The sequence below is a fragment of the Schistocerca piceifrons genome, chromosome 3, assembly GCF_021461385.2.
Source record: "Schistocerca piceifrons isolate TAMUIC-IGC-003096 chromosome 3, iqSchPice1.1, whole genome shotgun sequence".
NCBI classification, from domain to species: Eukaryota; Metazoa; Arthropoda; class Insecta; order Orthoptera; family Acrididae; genus Schistocerca; species Schistocerca piceifrons.
This window is the reverse complement of record NC_060140.1, coordinates 371,156,870-371,179,957: the sequence shown is the minus strand read 5'-3', so window position 1 is coordinate 371,179,957 and position 23,088 is coordinate 371,156,870. Positions and strand designations below refer to the sequence as shown.

The following is a 23,088-nucleotide window of genomic DNA, read 5'->3' as shown; positions in this document are numbered from 1 at the left end:
GAGACGGTTGCATGACATGGCTGTTCAATAGAGGATGTCAAATTAAAACTTTTCAGCCATAATATTTCCAACCTTATTTTATTTGGCAAACAGTTTCTGCATTTTATTACACTATCTTCAGGCTCCTGACCAACGTTTAGGAAGAATCTACATTTGTTGTGATCAAAACAAGGGCCAGCAATACTGGTATCATCATCATCATCATTTAAGACTGATTATGCCTTTCAGCGTTCAGTCTGGAGCATAGTCCCCCTTATAAAATTCCTCCATGATCCCCTATTCGGTGCTAACATTGATGCCTCTTCTGATGTTAAGCCTATTACTTCAAAATCATTCTTAACCGAATCCAGGTATCTTCTCCTTGGTCTACCCCGACTCCTCCTACCCTCTACTGCTGAACCCATGAGTCTCTTGGGTAACCTTGCTTCTCCCATGCGTGTAACATGACCCCACCATCTAAGCCTGTTCGCCCTGACTGCTACATCTATAGAGTTCATTCCCAGTTTTTCTTTGATTTCCTCATTGTGGACACCCTCCTGTCATTGTTCCCATCTACTAGTACCTGCAATAATCCTAGCTACTTTCATATCTGTAACCTCAACCTAATTGATAAGGTAACCTGAATCCACCCAGCTTTCGCTCCCATACAACAAAGTTGGTCGAAAGATTGAATGGTACACAGATAACTTAGTCTTGGTACTGATTTCCTTCTTGCAGAAGAGAGTATATCGTAGCTGAGCGCTCACTGCATTAGCTTTGCTACACCTCGCTTCCAGTTCTTTCACTATGTTGCCATCCTGTGAGAATATGCATCCTAAGTACTTGAAACCGTCCACCTGTTCTAACTTTGTTCCTCCTATTTGGCACTCAGTCCGTTTATATCTCTTTCCCACTGCCATTACTTTCGTTTTGGAGATGTTAATCTTCATACCATAGTCCTTACATTTCTGATCTATCTCTGAAACATTACTTTGCAAACTTTCAATCACAACTAAGTCATCTGCAAATGCGAGACTGCTTATTTTGTGTTCACATATCTTAATCTCACCCAGCCAGTTTATTGTTTTCAACACACGATCCATAAATAATATGAACAACAGTGGAGACAGGTTGCAGCCTTGTCTTACCCCTGAAACTACTCTGAACCATGAACTCAATTTACCGTCAACTCTAACTGCTGCCTGACTATCTATGTAAAGACCTTTAATTGCTTGCAAAAGTTTGCCTCCTATTCCATAATCTCGTAGAACAGACAATAACTTCCTTCTAGGAACCCGGTCATATGCCTTTTCTAGATCTATAAAGCATAGATACAACTCCCCGTTCCACTCGTAACACTTCTCCATTATTTGCCGTAAGCTAAAGATCTGGTCCTGACAACCTCTAAGAGGCCTAAACCCACACTGATTTTCATCCAATTTGTCCTCAACTAATACTCGCACTTTTCTTTCAACAATACCTGAGAAGATTTTACCCACAACGCTGATTAAAGAGATACCTCTGTAGTTGTTACAATCTTTTCTGTTTCCATGTTTAAAGATTGGTGTGATTACTGCTTTCGTCCAGTCTAATGGAATCTGTCCCGACTCCAACGCCATTTCAATTATCCTGTGTAACCATTTAAGACCTGACATTCCACTGTATTTGATGAGTTCCGACTTAATTTCATCCACCCCAGCCGCTTCATTTCACTGCAATATATTGACCATTTTCTCCACTTCCTCAAATGTGATATATTTGCTACAGTGATTACTTCAACCATCACCTGCAGAAAATTTTCTGTTTTTACAAGATAAACAATAAATGTATAACAAGGGGTGCAGCACCTGTTTCCAGTACCTAGTGTGAGTATTGTTTGCAGCCCTCCAGCAGGTGTCCCATCCACCTCAAAAGCATTCAGGTTCTGTGTCCGAAGATTTGATTGTGTGGGTAACACAGCCGATGCTGAATGGTCTATCTGAAGCCATTTGTTTATATCTTGGCATAAGCTCGCAACCTGGCTCACCGAAAGTAATGATGGATAACTTGACACAGCTTGACAAATGAAATATGCAAGCTTCCCTCGTTCTTGGTCATTTATACTTTCTTCCTTTAGCAATCTGTTTGAATCAGAAAGGAGAAATATGCTATTAGTGAAATGCTGCATTATTAATGGAAAAGAAGACAAATATGCATTAACTACAATAAACAAAGGAATCTCATTAGAGAGAGAGAGAGAGAGAGAGAGAGAGAGAGAGAGAGAGATATCAAAGTAAAGTGACCATGGTTTAGATGAACTGCATGCTTTGCATTTTTATTAATAAACAGAATTTCAAATCTCCACAGGTTACAATTTGTTTTCTGCTGTGAGGCAAGTAAGGCCATAATTACCCAAGTTTTAATGTTGAATGATCTGAATACTTCCTAGTAGTGTCTGATAAACTTCAATAGCTAAATATGTTCTTTTTGGCAACCACAGTCCTCAAGTATATATTTTTTAAACTTGTTTTTAATTATTTAATATTCTGGTGTATCAAGATAACCTTATTCAATCAATTTTCTTTCATATTTGATACTAGATGCCTCTAAATCTCATTTACATTTTAACCTAAGAAATGTACACCACCCACACCCATTATCACAGGAATTTTAACCTTTTGACAGTGCTGTCCACCATCAGATGCTGAAACCTGATCTGAGGTAAACGTTTTGGGGTAGGTTGCCCCAGGGCTGCACCTAGAGATGTGGTAAAAGTAGTAGGCTGCATTAATTTGCAAGTTTTTCTAGTCTTGGCATATGATTTGTGTTCCTTCATCCCTTGTAACATAAATTAACAGTCCCTCCCCAGGACAACTAGGCAATATCTACATCATAGGATTATTTTGTCTTGCTTATGTGCTGGTACCACAAAACTTAATTTACAAATGCTGTCTGTTCTTCACATAGTGTGGTATCTCAATACTTTTGATTTATACGACTCTTCATTGGATTGAAAATGACAGAATTTAAGGTGGATGAATCCAACCTTTATAAGCTGGGATGAACCAACAAATTGAATATAATTATAAAGGCCCCTGTCTTTTATCCTGCAGAATTAATGATTTTCATTATCTTATGCACACTGTTTTTTTAAACCAACTGTGTCATTAGTTGTCGAGTGCCCATCATCTCATAGAAGCTCAAGTTTCACAGTAATGGGAAGGTCACCAGTCTTTCATGTTTTAAATGGCTGATTCCCAGATGATGGAAAGATATCTGAGGAGGAAGTTTCTTATTACATTGCCACCATAGTATTCCTAGTTAGTCTCTCCAAACTCTTGTTTATGCAGAAGGTACATATTTTCTCAGATATGCTCACTACCACAAATTTGTGCTTTCATACAGCTTATGACCTCTATTTCTTAAGTATTTCTGATGAGGATTAACTACACAAGCTATCTTACTCAGCAACATAATAATAAAAGGCCAACATGAAACCTAAACCACTGTGACTGTTAAAGCGCGCGCTCTCTCTCTCTCTCTCTCTCTCTCTCTCTCTCTCTCTCTCTCTCACACACACACACACACACACACACACACACACACACACACACACACAAATTATTTAAAATAATTATTAAAATACAGAGCTTCATGAAGACGATATTTAAATACCACTGCAGATAATATATATGGCTGGCTGATTAATCAACTAAAAATGAATGAACCAACTATTTTGCAACACACTAATACCTCCAATGTGAGAGTTCTGGCTGGAATCGGGATAATTCACAAAATTTTTAAATTCTTACCGCATTCATCCCGTGCAGGTCCCCACTTAAAATTAACAGCTGACCTCTCATCAGAATATAAACAGTTAAAACAGAGAGTATTGAAATGCTACATACACTGATGGGTTCTATTGCTGCAAGAGTACAATCCCGTGGGTCGGGGGAGCGGGGGGTAAAAGACCTGGATCGGGGTCGCACTTCTAGTCACTATTCTTTCCAAAGGCTTATGACCTTCCCATTCAAAAGTGATGAAATGGCTCACAAAGGGATGACAAGCTTCCTTAGCTGCTAATCAGCTTCCTCATTTTCCCGTATTATAACATGACATGGTAACCACAAAATATACTTCCTTTTCCTGGTCCAGGGCAATCTCTGCATAAATCCCAACAGGCCTTATTGCTAGAAAACCAGTATTACCACTAGAGCTGTGAAGGGGTCAAAATGACCAGTCACATTTGTTTTGTTCAAAATTATAAACTTTTTTTTTTTTACTTTGTTCATGACATCACATTACTTTTCTTCTTCTCTTCATGATGATATATTAGGTTTTACAAAATACCTATATTTTCTTTGAAATTTCATTCAATATACCTAGGACAGAAGAAGTCCAAAAATAAGTAATCATGTAGAGTTAATTGTTGCATCTTGACACACGCACATTCCAATCTGCCACAGTTTATAATGTGACATTCAGGTAATATACTTTGTCCTTGAAAGAAATTTTTGAACACAGCTCATTAATGTGGACTTTCTGATGAAGAAATGTTATTTCTCTTAGAGTACTCTGAACCTGAATCAGAATATGACTTAGATAATGAAGGTGACGATTTGGTACCAGAGATAAGTGAAGACGAAGATATTGTGAATGAGGAAGGATTAGTGGAGGGGTATTCGGATGCTGATCTACATTACTCCTCACCTCATCCATCACAGCAAATCCAGTTGAATGCCTCTAAAAAGATGGTCGCTAGGGACAGAACCTGCCAATTTTTCATCTTCTAGAAGGAGGACGGCTGTGAAGTTCTCCAGCAGGAAGGAGGTCCTACTGTTTACGTTTGTGAATGTCTAGACAATTCTGTCACCATTGCTGTCCATCTTACCATCTTACTTTTGATGAAACAATGCTACATCTCATTAAGAAATACACCGAATCAAATGATAAAAAGTGCTAAAAAAACATTGAGTGGAATGTATCACTTGAGGAACTGGAAAAATTGATGGCCATCACTTTTTCTCAGGGTGTCATCTGTATAAAAGGTACATCTGCAAATGATATTTGGTCACATTCCTGTGGGCTTACTTTCATCAAGGATATTATACCAAGGGACAGTTTTCAGTAGTTTCTCAGGTTTCTCCATTTTGATGAAAAATCAACCCGAGCTGAGTGCCTGCCCGCCAACAAATTCACTCTTGCTTCTTGGTGTCTAGAAAAGGCTGTTCGGATGGCAGACTCGAGGGACACAAGATTATCAGTGGTAGAGTGAGCAAGTACGGGGTGTCTCAAAAGAAAGTTTACATTTGAAGCACCCTCTGCATGTGTGCAACAAATCAGAGGTGAGTGAGGGATACATTTCTCACTTGCTTGACCTCTGAGAATTCAGGGAGGGCTTCTCAGGTGTGGATCGCATGTTCTGTGTACCAGAATTTTAGAGAAAAGGTGATTCGGCAACTGTAGCATGGAGGAAATTTTGCAGTGATTCTGGACTGCATAATGTAAATGATGTTCCAACTGTTCCTCTCATCTGGAAATGGATCAAAACGATTGAGAAGACTGGTTCAACAGTGGCCAAATCAAAATGCAGGCAACCGAGGTCATTGAGAACAGGCAAATCAGTGGAGAGTGGAAATTGGTCAGTTAGTGATGATCCTAACCTCTCCATTCATAAGCGTGCAAGTTCTTTAAATGTGCACAGATCAGCACTGTGCTCAATTCTACAAAGATACCTTAAACTGCACGCTTACAAAATCCAGTTGGTGCAAGAATTAAAGCCTCAGGATACCAAACACAGGCTGTAGGTCGTTAATGGAGTGGCTGACTGCCCTTCAATCTTTTTTCTGATGAGGCTCATTTTGACCTGAACATTTACATCAATAAGCAAAATTGCCACTACTGGATTGCAAAGAATCCTAAAGGGAAGCATGAGAAACCCTGTCATTTGCTAAAAGTTACTGTACGGTTGCGATGTCAGCTCGAGGAATAATTGTGCCATACTTTTTATAGCCAGAAAACGTGGTATCAGCAAGATGAGCCACAGCACACAGGTCCAATGTGCCTATACTGTGTGTTCATGAAATTTTCCCTCGCAAAATGATCTTGGAGAGGTGACACAAATTGGCACCCTTGCAGTCCAGATATGAGCCCCCATGGGGATGTGTCAAATATGTAGTTTATGTCAATAATCCAGCTTCTTTCGAGCAAATGAAAGAAAACATCCATAATGAAGTGGCAGCCACCCCAGTGCCAAGCTGTCACGCAAAATTCTGTTTATCATTTAAATGAGTGCTGTAGGCATGCTGGATTGCATTTAAGTAACATTATTTTTAAGAAGTAAACTCCTAAACTGTATATTTCAATAAGAAATAAAGATTTTGTGATAGACTTCAACCTCTATTTTATTTTGACACATCAAATATAAATTTTCTTTTGAGACACCCTGTATCACCAAAAAAGACCAGTTTATGCCCTGCAAACCCTACAAACCTGATCTCAAATTTTGGAATTTTGCTAATGCAGCAAGAATGTATGTATGCAGTACTCCCCCAAACCCCGGAAAAGAGGATACACATGGAGAGGAACAATCACTCTGAGACTATTTTGTTCCGCAGCTTATGGAGACATTGCTAAACGAAGGAAGTAACAGATGACTGACAACGTCTTCACATCATTCAAACTTGCTAAAAAGCTCAAAGAAAAGAAAATTTATTAGTTGGTACAATAAAAACATTCAGTGTGAAATACCTGAAGAGATAGAGAAGCCAAATGCTGAAATACACTCCATCACCTACCTGTGCAAGCCTGGTAACACAGACTACATCGCGCTGTAAATGAAGGAAAGAGGAATAAAAATTTCTTCTTTTTAAACTGTGTGCTTAAGAAGCAATGAGGTTGGTTGGTGGTTGGTTTAAAAGAGGGGGGAAGGGACCAAACTGCCACGTCATCGGTCCCTTGTTCCGAATAAAACAATGCCACAGGGGCGAGAATAAAACAAGCAATACTGACAACTCAAAATGGAGAGAAAGGAAAAACGACAAGAACAACAGAAGGGCAACAAACACTTAAATGAAAAAAAGGGGAGAACAAAACCACAGAAACACAAAAAACAGGTAGAAGAGATTAAAATGACAAAACAGATTACAATGGCTGGCAGACCATGAGAATAAAAAGGTGAAGCCAGCCCTCTGTGACACATTAAAACCTCCAACCTAAAAGCACTAGGGTGGAGGACACAGAGGGACAAAGGACATGTGCTAAAATTTAGATCAAATGATAAAATTCACCCTCACGAATAAAACGTAAAACTAAATCAGTCAATAAGGCATTGTCAGGTAAAATTAATGGAAACGAGTCCAGTAACCAAAGATTTCGTCGCAGGGCAGTCAAAATGGGACATTGCACCAGAATATGGGGCACTGTCAACTGGACGCCACATCGACACTGGGGCGGGTCTTCACGGTGCAGAAGGTAGGCGTAGGTCACCTAAGTGTGTCCAATGCAGAGCTGCAGGGAACCACAGAGTCCCTGTGAGAAGCCCGCATGGAGGACTGCCACACATTCATAGTCTCCTTAGTAGCACACAGTTTGTTGTGGATACTGAGACTATACCATTCCATCACCCAAAGCCAAAAAACCTGGTGACGTAAAATTAAACATAGATCTGTTATTGGAATGCTGATCTCCACAAGCGGTTCCCGTGTATCCTGTTTGTCCAGCCTGTCAGGAAGTTCATTGCCTGGGATTCCAATGTGTCCTGGGATCCACACAAATACCGCTGAACAACTGGACCGTTACAGGGTGTAGATGGACTCCTGGATGATCGAAACCAAAGGATAAAGAGGGTAGCACTGGTTGATAGCTTGTAGACTGCTCAAGGAGTCAGTACACAGAAGAAATGACTCCCCAGGGCATGAACGGATGTGCTCAAGAGCACGAGATATAGCCACCAGCTCTGCAGTGAAAACACTGCAGGCATCGGGCAAGGAATGCTGTTCAATATGTCCTCCATGGACATACGCGAAGCCGACGTGACCATCAGCCAACGAGTCGTTGATGTAAACCACTTCATGGCCTCGGTACAAGTCAAGAATTGAGATGAAGTGACAGCGGAGAGCTGCAGGGTGAACTGAGTCCTTAGGGCCATGTGAAAGGTCCAGACAAAGCCGCGGCCAAGGTGTACAGCATGGAGGTGTAAGCGATTGGACCTCAATTATAGGTGATGAAGGCAAGGACTCCAGTTCAGATAGAAGGGATCGGACGCGAACTGCAATTGTAAGCGCTGACCTGGGCCGCCCATGCAGGAGATGAACCGCTGAGACGGTAATTCAGATGTGCAGAAGAACTACGTATGTGTGCAACATAACTGGCGAGCAGTTGTGCATGCCTGACCTGCAATGGAGGGACTCCAGGCTCTGCAAGGACACTGGTCACCGGACTTGTCCTAAAAGCTCCCACTGGTAGTCGAACACCACAGTGAAACACTGGGTCGAGTAAACGCAATGCTGAGGGTGCCGCCGAACCATAAACCAGACTCCCACAGTCAAGATGGGATTGAACAAGAGCTCTGTATAGCTGCAGCAGGGTAGAGCGATCTGCACTCCAGTTGGTGTTGCTTAGGCAGTGGAGGGCACTGAGGTGCTGCACTTCCGCTTAAGCTGATGCAGGTAAGGAAGCCAAGTCAATCAGGCGTAGAAAACCAGTTCTAAAAATTGATACATCTCTACTACAGTGAGGGGATCATCAGTAAGGTAAAGTTCTGGTTCCAGATGAATGGTACGACACTGGCAGAAGTGCATAACACATGACTTTGCAGCCAAAAACTGAAAGCAGTGGGCTACAGCCCATGATTGCACCTTGTGGATGGCTTCCTGTAAGCACCACTCAGCAACATCAGTACTGATGGAGCAGTACGAAATGCAGAAGCCGTCTGCATACAGAGAGGGTGAGACAGACAGCCCTACAGCTGCTGCTAGACTGTTAATGGCTACTACAAATAGAGATACACTCAATACAGAGCACTGCGGGACCCCATTCTCCTGGATATGGGGGGAACTATGGGAGGCACCAACTTGGACACGGAATATATGAAGCGACAGGAAATTCTGGATAAAAATCAGGAGTGGGCCTCGGATACCCCACTTGTATAATGTGCCAAGGATATGATGTCACCAGGTGGTGTCATACGCTTTTCGTAAATCAAAAAAGATGGCACCAAGCACAGCAGTAAGAATGAATACTGAGAGTGTGAAAGGCTGGGAAGTAATTCTCCTATGCAGAGGTGCGAGCATAGTGCTCAGCGAAGTGTTCGGCAATTGTGTTTGCGTCGGTAGATAACACGCCATTTATGTTAACTCTGCGAACACCTGTTGGGGTCTGGTACCCAAAAACTCTTATGATCTTTTCCCAGACTGGGGAAGGTGATGTATGGCACCCAATGGACGACATGTACCTCTCCCAACACTCCAGTTCCCACCTTTTGATAAGCCTCAGAGACTTCTGGCGACCACCGGGGACACCCTAAAGAACGAGGGATAGCATTTTCTGCTGCAGAAACGACAGTTGTAGTTACCTGCTCAACCACAACATCGATGTTACCATGTAGGGAGATTCAACGGTGACAACAGAGGTGAAGGCTTCCCAGTCTGCATTGTTTAAAGCCAATTTGGAGAGGCGTCCGTGGGCCTGATGCCGGGGCATTGACGGGAAAATGAGGAAGTGGTCACTACCACACAGGTCGACATGTGCTCTCCAGTGGATAGATTGGAGAAGTCTAGGACAGGAAACCGAGAGATCAATGGCCGAATATGTGCAATACGCCACACTGAAATGTGTGGTGGCCGCAATATTTAAGAGGCAGAGATCAGGTTGTGAAAGTAAATTTTCGACATCTCTGCCTTGGCCGGTAAGAACTGTGTCACCCCACAAGGGGTTATGAGTGTTAAAATTTCCCAAAAGTAGGAAAGGTTTAGGAAGTTGTTCAATCAGTGCAGCCAATACGTTCAGGGGTACTACACCATCTGGAAGAAGATATATGTTGCAGACAGTTATTTCCTGTGTCGTCCTTATCCTGGCAGCCACAACTTCAAGAAGGGTTTGAAGGGGCACAGATTCACTGCATACTGAGTTCAGGACATAGACGCAAACTCCACCTGACACTCTATTAGAGTTGCTATGGTTCCTGTAATATCCCTTCTAGCCATGAAGGGCAGGGGTCCGAATTACCGGGAACCAGGTTTTCTGGAGGGTAATGCAGAAAGCAGGTGTAAAGCTTAACAGTTGCCATAGCTCAGCCATATGGTGGGAAAAAAAATCCGCAATACCACTGGAGGATGACGTTATCATGATGCTGGGAAGGCATGAAGCGCACAAGGAGGCATGTTATGCCTGAGGGTCACCTGCTGCCTCTGACTGAGTATTTGTAGCCATTTCTATGGTGGATGAGGCATCAGTGAGATCCAGGTCTGCAGGGGACGCTAAGATCTCCACTGCATCCTCAGATGAAGAACTGATAGGGAGTGGTGGTGGTGGGGTCACCAGAGGGTCCTGTTTCTTAGCAGACTACTTCTTAGTTTGCTTGCTCTCTCACTTCACTTTAGGGGCTTGCTGGGAAGATTTCTGCAAAGCAGAGTAGGCTGTTGCTTCTTCGGCAGGGGGGAGGGGACCGATGTCCCCTGCATTTGGGGGGAGGGGCGCTTGCTCCTGAAGTAGATGTTTTGGGAGCAACGGAGGAAGATTTGCACCCTACCACCAAGGGGGCAGATGTATTCTGGTGGCCCGGACGGCCCACTGTTCGTGGCACAGAGTGAGGAACAACTGGCACTTGGGATGGCGATAGTGATGTATCTGCAGTGTATGTCAATGTCAACCAAATGGGGTGTAATCTTTTGAATTTACGTTTAGCCTCTGTTTATGTCAACCGGTCCAGGGTCTTGTACTCCATGATTTTCCACTCCTTTTGGAGTACTAGGCAGTCTCGCGAGCAGGGGGTGTGGTGCTCTCCACAGTTGATGCAAGTGGGAGGTGGCGCACATGGAGTATCTGGGTGCAGAGAATGTCCGCAGTCTTGACATATGGCACTGGAAGTGCAGCGGGAAGACATGTGCCCAAACTTCCGGCACTTAAAGCACCACACAGGGGGAGGGACATATGGTTCAACATCACAGCGGTAAACCGTCACCTTGACCTTTTCAGGCAATGAATCACCCTCAAAGGTCAAGTTGAAGGCAATGGTGGCAACCCTGTTGTATTTGGGTCCCCTGTAAATGTACCAGATGGAATGAACGCCTTGCCGGTCTAAATTGGCGCGGAGATCGCCGCCAGACTGCAAGAGGAGGTCACGATGGAAAATAATCCTCCGGACCATGTTGAGGCTTTTATGGGGAGTGACGGAAACAGAAATATCACCCAGCTTGTCACAGGTGAGTAACACTCGGGATTGGTATGGGGATGCTGCCTGAATCAAGACTGTGCTGTTTTGCATCTTGGATAGTCTGTCACTTCTCTAAACTTATCCGCATGGTGTTCAATGAAAAACTGAGGCTTCATAGGTAGAAAAGAGTTGCCATCAGTTCTGATCTGCTACAGGCTAAAACCCGAGGCGAATAGGGCTCTCTCCATTCTGTAGCTCTACGTTCCTCCCATGGTGTAGCGAGGGAAGGAAATGATTTACGGTCATACCTGTCGGCATTGTATTCTATCTTGCCCTTCTTAGAGACTGCTGGTGCCATAGTCACCAGCAAGAGACGACTTAGTCTGCTTCATTGTGTGTCATCTGCCCTGATGTCACCCACTCCGATCAGGGGCTCTCCCCCCACGAGTGCCACTCAGCCACAGCAAAGGCCAACTGGCATGATTGCCGTCGCCAGGAGTCCTGATGCCCCCTGAAGACAGCCATCTACTCCTTGGCATACATGGGGAGTTCACAGCTCAGGCATCAGCAATGCGATCCCTGTGTTGTCAGGGGGCTACCACCAAATGGGTACATTACGGCGCCACCACAATGGACTGGCTACCATCCTGGATATTGGGTGCAGAGAAATCCAGTACTGTCATGGGGGAGAAAGATGACAGGAGATAACGGAAGAAGATGACATACCCTGGAAAGTGTCCTCACCCAAATAGTTGAGTCGCAAGTGGAGATGCAAAGCTATAACAAGAGATTCAGGAGATCGAATCTAAGGGCACATGTGCACCACGTAAGGCATCCTTCCCCATATGGCCTGCACTTCTGTAGAATTTTGAAAGTGGCACGTCAAACCATAGAATGGGACCTGAACTCATAGGGCCGAAAAGTGTGAGACTCCTTTTAGTCACCTCTTACGACAGACAGGAATACCTCGGGCCTATTCTAACCTCCAGACCTGCAGGGGGGAAGAAGCAATGAGCAAAGAAGGCAGAAAGAAATCTGAAAGCATACAATTCTACAATGCAAGAAAGTAGACACGCAACATTCTCTTGCATAAGAAAATCTGATAGCAAACCACCTATTTTATGTCTAAAATAATCTGGAGGAATGGAGGGCCAAAGCAAATTTGGGAGATGTACCTGAAAGTCCCATATGTAAAGTTAACTTAGTATTTGTGTCCCCCCAAGTAGTATTACAAGCCTTCATGTTATGTGTGCAGGTGTAGGAAAGCCTGCTGTACAGGTATCCCTAGCTGGGTCAAGTTATTAATGGTAGAGTGATACATTCTGAGCCCAGCAAGAAAGTGACTAAAGAGCTGTCCAGATTCTACCATCCATACGATATGGGGGTTCACATCATGTACTCCAAGGTCTTTTCCACACAGCTAGTGAGGACACCACTACAATAATTATTCAGACATGCATGATTATTCCCAGATTTGAGGTCAGGAATTGAGACACCTTCTTTCTACCTGTCAGTGAATTGTCCTGTTCCAAAAATGAAATTAAACACACCAAGCAGAATTTTTTCAGTATTTTCGCTGAGGTGCTGCAATATGCTCTAATGAATGCTGGTCTAACATGATAATGTATCACTCATTACAATGTTGACTCTAGTTCTTAAATTGAGAAAGGGCAGTTGTGTAGGTCATCATCAACATAACTAAAGTGAAAAGAACCCCTTTCAGCTATCAGTTGATGCTGATGGAAGACTGGATCTTGGCTGCCAGATGTGGTTATGCAAGTCCAATGCTGCACCATAGACTGGGCAATGTCTCCTTTTTGGTCTCGAGAACACATTTTCTCAGGTCTTCAACTAATGGTCTGCATTTGACCCTTTCCAACACATTATATCTGTCTCTCTGAGTGGAGTGTCACTCTTTTCTTCCACCAGGGACCAGTCTGTCTTTTAAGTTGTACTCAAGAATTTGGCATGCATGCATTTGCAGTGCGGTGTATTATGCTGGTAACATAATCCACCTGCTAGCCAACTAACTGTACAACATCCAGTTAACCTTGCTCAGCACCGTCATTACCAACAATCTTATGGACTCTGTTTTGACTGACATTTATATCCAGATCAGGAAGCGGATCAACTTCAAGATCGATTGCAGGAAACAACAGTGTGGCAGTGCTGAGGGTATGCTACGTCCCATGCTCAGTCACTCATCTTTTGTTAACAAGAATCTCAACAACACATCCCAATGGGCAGAAAGTAGCAGAGCCCAAAGCAAATGGTGTGTATTACAATTGCCAAGGACGTGACAATGAAAGAGGAGTTAGCAAGAGTCTCTTGGTCAAACGGTTCATAGACAGTCAGGCAGAGACAACGTACAGTACCTCTATTTGCACAAGACTTGTAGCAACCTGTGTGCTGACAGGAAGTGGCAGGGTGGGATTTGGATCATCTGCCAAATTCCTCACTTCGCTCTCTCCCCACTTACATCACTTATGTGAAGGCTGTAAGCACTTTCCACACCATCATAATGTATGATCTGATTACATCATAGCATTTCCCTCCAGGAACATACTGTCAAATGCTTTAGACAGGTCCATGAAGTTCCTGCAGGTCTTCTGCTGCCTATCAAGTGAACTCGGAATGTGCTGTTACTGTTGTGCAATTCAATTCTTTATTACCATTACATACATTTTTGCAAAGGTGAAGATACATGATATTGGCACGTAGTTTTCTAATTCACCTATTTCCTTCCTTGTAGATTGGATTGGATTGTTTGGGGGAAGAGACCAAACAGCGAGGTCATCGGTCCCACCAGACTAGGAAAGGACGGGGAAGGAAATCGGCCGTGCCCTTTCAAAGGAACCATCCCGGCATTTGCCTGGAGTGATTTAAGGAAATCACGGAAAACCTAAATCAGGATGGCCGGACGCAGGATTGAACCATCATCCTTGCAAATGCGAGTCCAGTGTGCTAACCACTGCACCACCTCACTCGGTTTGTACACTGGTTTCACCTCACTCGCTTTTAGTGAATCTGGAAATAATATCTTCCTCTACTACAGCATTCATTCAGCACATGTGTTAAGGGTTTTGATATACTTTCTTTACATTCCTTTATGAGATGTACTGTAACACCATCTAAGCCAGATGAATGTTCGACTTTTCGTTACTTTATTAGGTTTGAAACTTCTATCAGTTGCTGTGAGGAATGCAATGGTATGGTTTATAAATGAATTCTTGGTGTTGTACTTAATTCAACTGTTTTATTTTATGTTATCAATTCATGTGCTACAGTTACATAATATCAATTAAAGGTGTTTGCTATTTCTAGAGGATCTACAAACTTCTGGCACATTTCAATGTGTGCGTCCTCCGCTCAATTTGTCACTTTTCCTCTCTCTACATTTATAAGGACCATAAGTCTTTTCAGTTATTTTCTCCATTACTTATAGCTATCTTAATGAATAATGCCTTTGTTTCTCAAGGTTTGTGAGTTAATCCGCCTGGTTTGCTCCCATATCTTCTGATTACTTCCATCAGTCTCTATGTTAATGTCTATGTCTGTCTATGCTAATGTGGAGTTTATTACCTGTGTGTCACAGTAGAATGAGGTAATATTTGTTATTATGTGACCAATAGTAGTTTCACTAGGCTCTGTTACTCTGGTGGGTTTATCTATCTTTATTTTTAGGTTGCAAGTAAGCACAAGGTCCAGTACTGTTTTAGTGTCTATATTTTTCCTAGTGTCTGTGATCAAGCCTCTAATAATGATTAAATAAGCATGAAAGGAAAGTTGTAGTTGAGAAGTGATGAGAGTGAGTTGTAGCCTAACCACAGTGTTATTCTTCTGTACACTGAGCAAGCTGTGAAGGAAACCAAGGAAAAATTCAACAAGGGAATTACAGTTCAGACAGAAGAAAATAAAACTTCATGGCTTGCCAATGAAAGTATAATTATGTCAGAGACAGGAAAGTACTTGGAAAACAAGTTGAGTGGAATTGGTAGAGTCTTGAAAAGAGGTTATAAAACAAACAACAACAAAAGTAAAATAAGGGTATTGGAATGCATTCAAATTAAATCAGACAATGCCGAGGAAACTAGATTATGTAATGATGCACCAAAAGTGGTTTACGAGTTCTGCTATTTTGGGTATCAGGAGAGGTGGAAAACAAGTGGTTTTCAGTGAACATTGCTAAATAATTCTTAACTGCAAGATCTGGGTTTGGGGATGGCAAGAGCGAAAGAAAAGGGAGTAGAGAGAGCAGCAATTTAGATTTATATGCTGAACAAAAGTGTTATGGCTCAGTTTTTAGTTTTATGTTAATATCAGTTATGTATTCCATATAAAATAATTCTTTACATTTTTGTAATTAATCACAGTTTTATATGCAATTCTGATTGTGATATGATGTAGAATAGTGTAGAATACCATGCAACTTGTCGTATGTAGGGTACTGTATACCCTTGTATTTTTTATGCCATGTATTTTCTGACAAAATACATTCAATGTATACTGTCTCTGGATGAATAAACTACTACTACTACTACCACCACCACCACCACTACTACTTAACCTTGGGAGACTGCAATAGTACAGAATGTCAATCCCTTGAATTATGAAATACATTTTTACTTACACATTATCGTGTTTCTGTGTAACAAATATCTCCACTACAAAAATTATGGATTCCATAAAGAGAGAGAGAGAGAGCTCGCACTGTTCAACCATGAAACCCAGAGTGCCATACCCAAAGGCACCCAGGTCGAATGCCTTGACTTCTGTGAAGCATTCAATACGGTATGCATTGTTATTTGGTACACAAAATATGAGCTTACCAAGATTGGACCAGATTTGTGACTAGCTTCAGGAGATTCTAAGAGAGAAAACTCAGTTATTTATTCTTTATGAGATGAAATTATCACAGGCACAGGCAATTTCTGAAGTGCCCTGAGTCAATATTATGGGGCCACTACTGTTTCTAATATTTATAAATGCTCTATCAGATAATGTCAAAAGCTCAATGAGGCTTTTAGAAAAGAACACTGTTGTCTACATGAAAGTGGTAATGCCAGAAGACTGTAGTGAAATGAAGGAAGACCTGTGGAGGATTAATGACTCGTGCAACGACTGCCAGTTGACCTTTAACGTAAATAAATGTAACATATTGTGCATAAATAAAGGCAGGGTCAATCCATACCAAGTGGTCCAAGAAAAAAATAATTGGTTGCTTGACCATCTCAGAAAAATTTTATATTTGCTGGGTGAATTCCCCAATGTTTAGTAGTCACAAAAATATTTTTTAACAAAAATATTGTTTATTCTTTTGAAATGGTGGCCATATTTGTTCCACACCACATGCATTTTTTTCGTATTTGAAAGTATCTACATTTCTTCACAATTATTCGGTAGTGGATTGTCCTAAGCCTTTCAGATAAAATGCATTTAGTTCAACATACTCTGGGCTACAAATTAACGTCATTATCACTTAGCTGAATGAATTCTTTAATATATTGTTAATAGTTCAAATTTATCAGCCACATATTAAAAAAACTCAATTTTTGAACAGTAGTTTTCCAAAGAAAGATTAATTTCTCAGCTTTAATATTTATTCTGCTATTACACTGTATAGTATAGCTACTTTTTATAGAGTATCAATTGTGAGCAGCTTACACTAAAAACATACACTATTTTAAAAAATGGATTTTTTAAAATTTTTCCATTATTTGGCCTGCAATATCTTTATTGGGGGACCAGATAAAAATCTGAAAATTTTACAGTTATTGGATCTTTATGATATTAAACTTCAGTATAAATATCAACTTTGAGATTCAATTGGAAGTTACAGAAAAAAAATTACAAAAACAAGTCATTTTTTAACATCCGCGATATCTAGGCTAATGGAATAAAATATATCAGTTACAGTATATAATTTAATCATATCTATGATTACTTACATTTTTAATTGAAAAGAAGCCTACTAATTACATCATATTGTTCTCTTGTTATTTGTTTTCAGTACATCGATCATTGAACATTTGAGAAATGTGTTCACTCAGTTTGGGTGTTAGATAAGTTCGCCCAGTCACAGTTGTAAATTCCATGGGAGACAGCTTCCTTAGTATATTTTTAAGTGGCATCCAAACTTGATCCATCTGAATTTTTTAAAAAGATATCCTTGGTTCTGGAGGGCGATAAAATACAACACTTACATCTTGGTTTTGACAGTCAACTTCGCCAATCCACCACTGTTGATCGTAAACACAAGCCACTATGTCTTTATTTTGAAGAACCAGTTGTAAAAGTTTTCCACACTGATGAAGCTCAGTATCAGGTGGAGTTGGTGTGATCTTACACCTCAGTAAGTTGTGCGAATGGGGTACAAAACATTGAAAAGATCGAGTGCCTTTAATCTTCTAAGTGTTGTACCTTTCCTTCAAGACACTGTCATAGACTTCTTGTATTTCCTCACATTGTACAAAAACATAGGTAATTCCTTTGATATGTTTTTTACAGAATTCAAACATTTCTTGAGGTGTTATGGTATGATTGTCATCAGTCTGCTGCAGGTTTGCTTTTGTGACAGCTCGCTTTGTTGTACCCCCATCACAATCACAACCATTTTTCCCATGGCATGAAGCAAAAAAGTATCATTCTACATCAAACCCAAAATCTTCTTTATGAAAGATGTTAATAATTTTGTTTTGTTTTTATATAGACTTGCTGACCCATCCAAAAAGCAAATCAGTTTTTTTTATGGAAGGGTGGTGCTGTTTAATGTAGTTTGTTAATTCTAGTTGAAAAATGCGCACCTCTGTAGTGTTGTGTTCAAGGTAGTCAATTATGACATAAAAGCTGCGGCTCATTAGTTTATCTTCATCTTTATAATAGAATACAAATGGATGAACTGTGGCCTGTTTGTTTACCCAGTGGTGCCCTTGTACTTCATCTTGAACAACAAAGGAATAATTTTCCGAAAAGTCAGCAAGAACTAAGCATTCATCAGCCACCAAGGTTTGCTTGTTGTCTTTCAAAAATTTACTTTGACCTTTTGCAATAAAATGATGCATTTTAAGATTTTCAAGATTAGCCACCAACACTTCAAAAAACTCTTCTCGTGATTTTATGACTGTTACCATTTCAGTTCTGTCTTGAGTCACCCATTGTTTGTATTTTATATTGTCAGGCATCAAATCATCATCTTCAGATTCTTCAAATATGTCAAGTAATGCTTGTTTGCCTGGACAATCTCCACATTTTCCCTTGATCATACAATTGTAACTGTCAATGTTGGATACCATAAGTTCCAAAAGGTCTTTATAGTCAACTCAAAAAGATTGGCCCCATCTATCATCAACTTTACATTCTGATACAAACAAACACAAACATTACGGGTGCCAGATGCCCCTGCAACAATACATCATCTTGGTCTCAACTTGCAAAACTGTGAACTTCCAATTTTAATGTCAGGATCTTCTTTTTTAAATTCAGTGAATAGTTCATTTAAATTACACGATATTCTCCTTTTTTGTCTTTGAATCTTAGAGCCATTTTCTTTCACGGAAACACAGTCTTTTTTGCCATTGTGTTTTCATCTAGCAAATTAAATGCACTTTTCTTTTGTAATGCTGGTAAAGTTCCCTGTCCTTTTCCTAATTGCCTTGTTAAGTTAACAAGACGTTCTGACACATTAAATTCATCACTAACTTTTGCTCGATGCCAAGAATTCGGCAGTAAATTGATAATCTTAATTTTATCCACTTTGTTTGAAGTACTGCATTTAGTTTTTAGTTTTTCTATCAATCATCGTATTCGGTTGGTGAAGTATTAGAACTTCCATCTGTTTTAGTACAAATTGTATTTTGAAATGAAAGTTCCAAATTATTTTTGACTGTAGCTGCCACTTTCTCAATTTTGTATTCAAGGCACTTGGTCTTTTATCTTGACTTAGTTTTCTAATTTTACTAGCAGGCAATATAACCAGGATTTCACAAGCTGTATCCACTATTTTAATCGTTGCTGATAAATCACAAGATTCTGTATCTGAGGTTTCACTATCCTTTCTCTTGTAAATTGCAAATATCTTAGACAACATGTTGGACACAATGATTTTCCTGGTACGAGATTGACAAAAGGGCTTTATTTTTAGAATAATGATCAAATGTTATTTCTCGCAAACCTTATGTTATTCTGTTTCTCAAAAGGGTCCATGCAAGACTGACCAAAAAAGTGATGAAAATTTTTTAAGTATTTCATTTCAGGGTACTTGCATGTTGATTTGACCTCTGGGTCGACTCGTAAGTTACACAACACTTTTTCTTCTTCACTGTAGTCTTCGATTAACGGAATGTCTTTAGGATACACTCCATACACACTTTTATGACATGCTTCATTTATAATAACACCTACAGAGCACTGAGACACCATTTTTCAACTGCACACTTCAAGAACTTCTAGCTAAATAAGTGTGAGTAAACAATTGTCGGTGTAAGGGGGAAGACAACAATCAGACTTGTATAGGCTTGCAGATGCAATTGTTAGCCTGCTGAAACAATTACCAAAGCATTGTTTCCACAAACAATCATTACCTAGTGTAATGTGTTGTATTACATTATGCAATTGGTATACTTTATTTGATTAGCCCACCAGATATCGCAGATGTTAAAAAACGTATTTTTGACTCGTGTTTGTAATCTTTTTTCCATAACTTCCAATTGAATCTCAAAGTTGAAATTTATACTTAAGTTTGATATCATACAGATCTATTAACTGTGAAATTTTCAGATTTTTATCTGGTCCCCGAACAAAGATATTGCAGGCCAAAAAAATGGAAAAATTTTACAAAAACCATTTTTTAAAATAGTGTAATTTTTTTGGTGTAAGCTGCTCACCATTGATACTCTTTCTTTCTTTGGAAAACTACTGCTCAAAAATTCAGTTTTTTTTAAATTTGTGACTGATAACTTTGAACTATTAAAAATATATTAAGGAATACATTCATCTAAGTGATAATGATGTTAATTTGTAGCCCAGAGTATGTTGAACTAAATGCATTTTATCTGAAAGGCTTAGGACAATCCACTACCGAATAATTGTGAAGAAATGTAGATGCTTGCAAATACGAAAAAACGCATGCAGCCTGGAACAATTATAGCCGCCTTTTCAAAATAATAAACAATAGATTTAAAATATATATATACATATATTTGTGACTACTAAACAGTGGGGAATTCACCCAGCAAATACAAAATTTTTCTGCAGTGTTGGACCACTTGTATGGATTGACCCGGTAGTGAGATCCACACTATTGATGAAAACTTACTGGGAATTGTAACAACTTTAAAATATCTAGAAGATGTGAACTAAAGTGAAATGAACACACAAAAATAACTACAGGAAATGCAGATGTCAGGTTGAGATAAAACAGGAAGAATCTTAAGGAAGTGGCTAACAAAACACTTGTTTGACAATTCTTGAGTACTGTTCGTCAGTCTGGGGTCCTTACCAAGTGGGATTAGTTAGAACAGAGAGAGAAGATGCAACAAAAATCAGCATGTTTCATACAGTGTGATAGAGTTGTGGAGATGCTCAACAAACTCCATGGGGAGTTGCTAAAAAAAGCAGCACTGTGTATCCCAGAGAGGCTTACTGTTGAAATATCACGAGTGTATGCCCAGAGGGTTGGGCAACATATTACTTTTTCCCCATGTACATGACCATGACCAGAAAATCATAGAAATAAGAGCTCATGTGGAAGTTAACAGACAGTTGTCCTTCCCATGCACCATTTACACAAGGGAAAACAACAGTGGTGTCAGAGGTACCCTCCACTACACACCATATGGGGCTTGTGAAATATAGATGCAGATGTAGAATGTATTAAAAGGGAAACTCCCTATAGTCAAAGCTCTGGCGAAGGATGTGGTTGCTTAAAGGATTGGGTGATACGGGGAGTACAGGTTGACTGCCAGTTCACAGATGCAACAGGTTAGTTGTGGTCATGAAAGACAAAGTGCAAGAAAAACTGATTCTGGATACTTGGCAGGACACTGTTTGCCTGTGAAAACTTTTGGTGTTGAACAGGTGACAGCTGTCAACATTGGGCTATTCTTTTTGTTTAACTCTTGAAATGTCTTTGTCCATATCAAATGCAGAGACTAGATACCCAGTGCAAGCAAGTGCTACTCAAGGGCCTAAATGCATACATGTTTACTATCCTCAAGAAATTCACGTCCTTTCGTTATTTTAATGCGACTACTATTGAGGTACCTCAATACATTGAACCTATATACAGACAGAAAAGGTAATTCAACTGTTTCATACTGATCAAAGAAAAATGTGCTCTAGAGTAGAGTACATTACCCAAGAAGTTCTTAATGTTGTCTATCACAACCAAGGCTATAATTAGTGAGTTGGCGAGGCATTAAAATTGGTTAAAAAAAAAAAAAATATTATCCTTACCTTAGTAATTTCTCTACTGCGGTTTCGTCAAGAAGTGGTATCATACCACCGATAAGTATGCAGTTTAGTAACTCGATTATCGATGAAAAATTGGATGAAAAGCACACCGTTTCTGCAATACTGCTTTCCAGAAACATACATGTCTCTTCTATTATTTGGAAGACTACAATTTTTGTTTTCTTTGACGTTCCTTTACTAGCAAATATCAGTAATAATGAGTCGAAATACTTCTGCTGAGGTGTTGGATACAAATAGTTGTACATATAAAACAACAGAATATCTCGTAATTGGTCAGATTTGGCTCCTTTCTTCATTAATTTATTCCACAATTCTTCTACATGATGACCGGGGAATTTCCTGTAAATAAATACAGAAGTACCTGTGTAGTTATAATGGATATTTATTATATTATTAAAAAATTGGAAAAAATTACTATCTACAATGTAAATAAGGAAAGTAATACACACATCATGTGATTGTAGTATTTGGCTCCTGAGGAAATATGTTCGCATTTATGGCTTTTCAACTACAAAGAAATACAAATCAACTGAACTCGTTTAATTTACAAGAGAAAGAGAAATAAATCTGTAAAACAGGGCAATGTCATTTAGAAGAAGCAATCTGGCCATCACCACGAGTAAATATCAATTCGATGTTTCTTTCTGTAAAGTGAATGTCATCATTGTATAATTATAGTTTATTGAATTACGCGCACGTACACGGTACAAAGAATTAATTTCTACTGGAGAAAATTACAACCTGTAATAAGACACTAGTTGGTTACAGTCAGTCATTTCTCCTGCCACACTACCAAGCGTAGCAAAACTTCAAAACAATAAACAAACACAGCTGTCACATGGCACATGCCTTTATTTACATATGTCGTAATGACAGGTACTGTTGCTGCGCTCCTGTCAAAGTTATACTTTGACGCTCTCGAAGGCATCGATAGCAGACTTGTCTCTGCGGACAGCAAACCTTCGTGCCGATCGGCTCACCTACTGGTCTGCAGCTTTCCATGTGAAATTCAAAACTGTATGTTGATTACTGAACTTTTTAATTTCATGTGCGTAGTCACAATCTCCACATCGCAATGCGTCGAAGTGCCTGGGCGGCTTTTCAGTTTTTAGGATCTACAGTTTAAGGTAATGAAGGAATTTCCTAAAAAAAACCTCGAAAATATATCTCACAAATAAAAACATAAGTAAATTCTCCTCAAGCCATGGATATTTCTTCGCGGGAAGAGTGTTCCAGCACTTGTTATATTAAATGACTGCAGAGGACAATGCATATACATTTGTATA

The 23,088-nt window shown here is 40.1% G+C and overlaps 1 protein-coding gene across 4 annotated transcripts in view; it reads right to left on the bottom strand.

The window, feature by feature from the left end:
* The window catches only part of LOC124788313 (AP-5 complex subunit zeta-1-like), a 158,491-nt gene extending 135,807 nt beyond the window's left edge, over nucleotides 1-22,684 (bottom strand). For 2 of the 4 annotated variants that reach the window (XM_047255551.1, XM_047255548.1), the window contains exons 1-3: nucleotides 22,544-22,684; nucleotides 21,785-22,141; nucleotides 1,840-2,099 (exon numbers count right to left, since the gene is read on the bottom strand). In XM_047255551.1, coding sequence (XP_047111507.1) covers nucleotides 1,840-2,099; nucleotides 21,785-22,141; nucleotides 22,544-22,578 — 652 coding nt within the window. In that variant the 5' untranslated portion in view covers nucleotides 22,579-22,684. Of the gene's footprint in view, nucleotides 1-1,839; nucleotides 2,100-21,784; nucleotides 22,142-22,251; nucleotides 22,447-22,543 lie in introns of all 4 variants that reach the window. The other 2 variants (XM_047255549.1, XM_047255550.1) reach the window with 2 other exon arrangements.
* Between the last annotated feature and the right edge of the window lie 404 nt (nucleotides 22,685-23,088).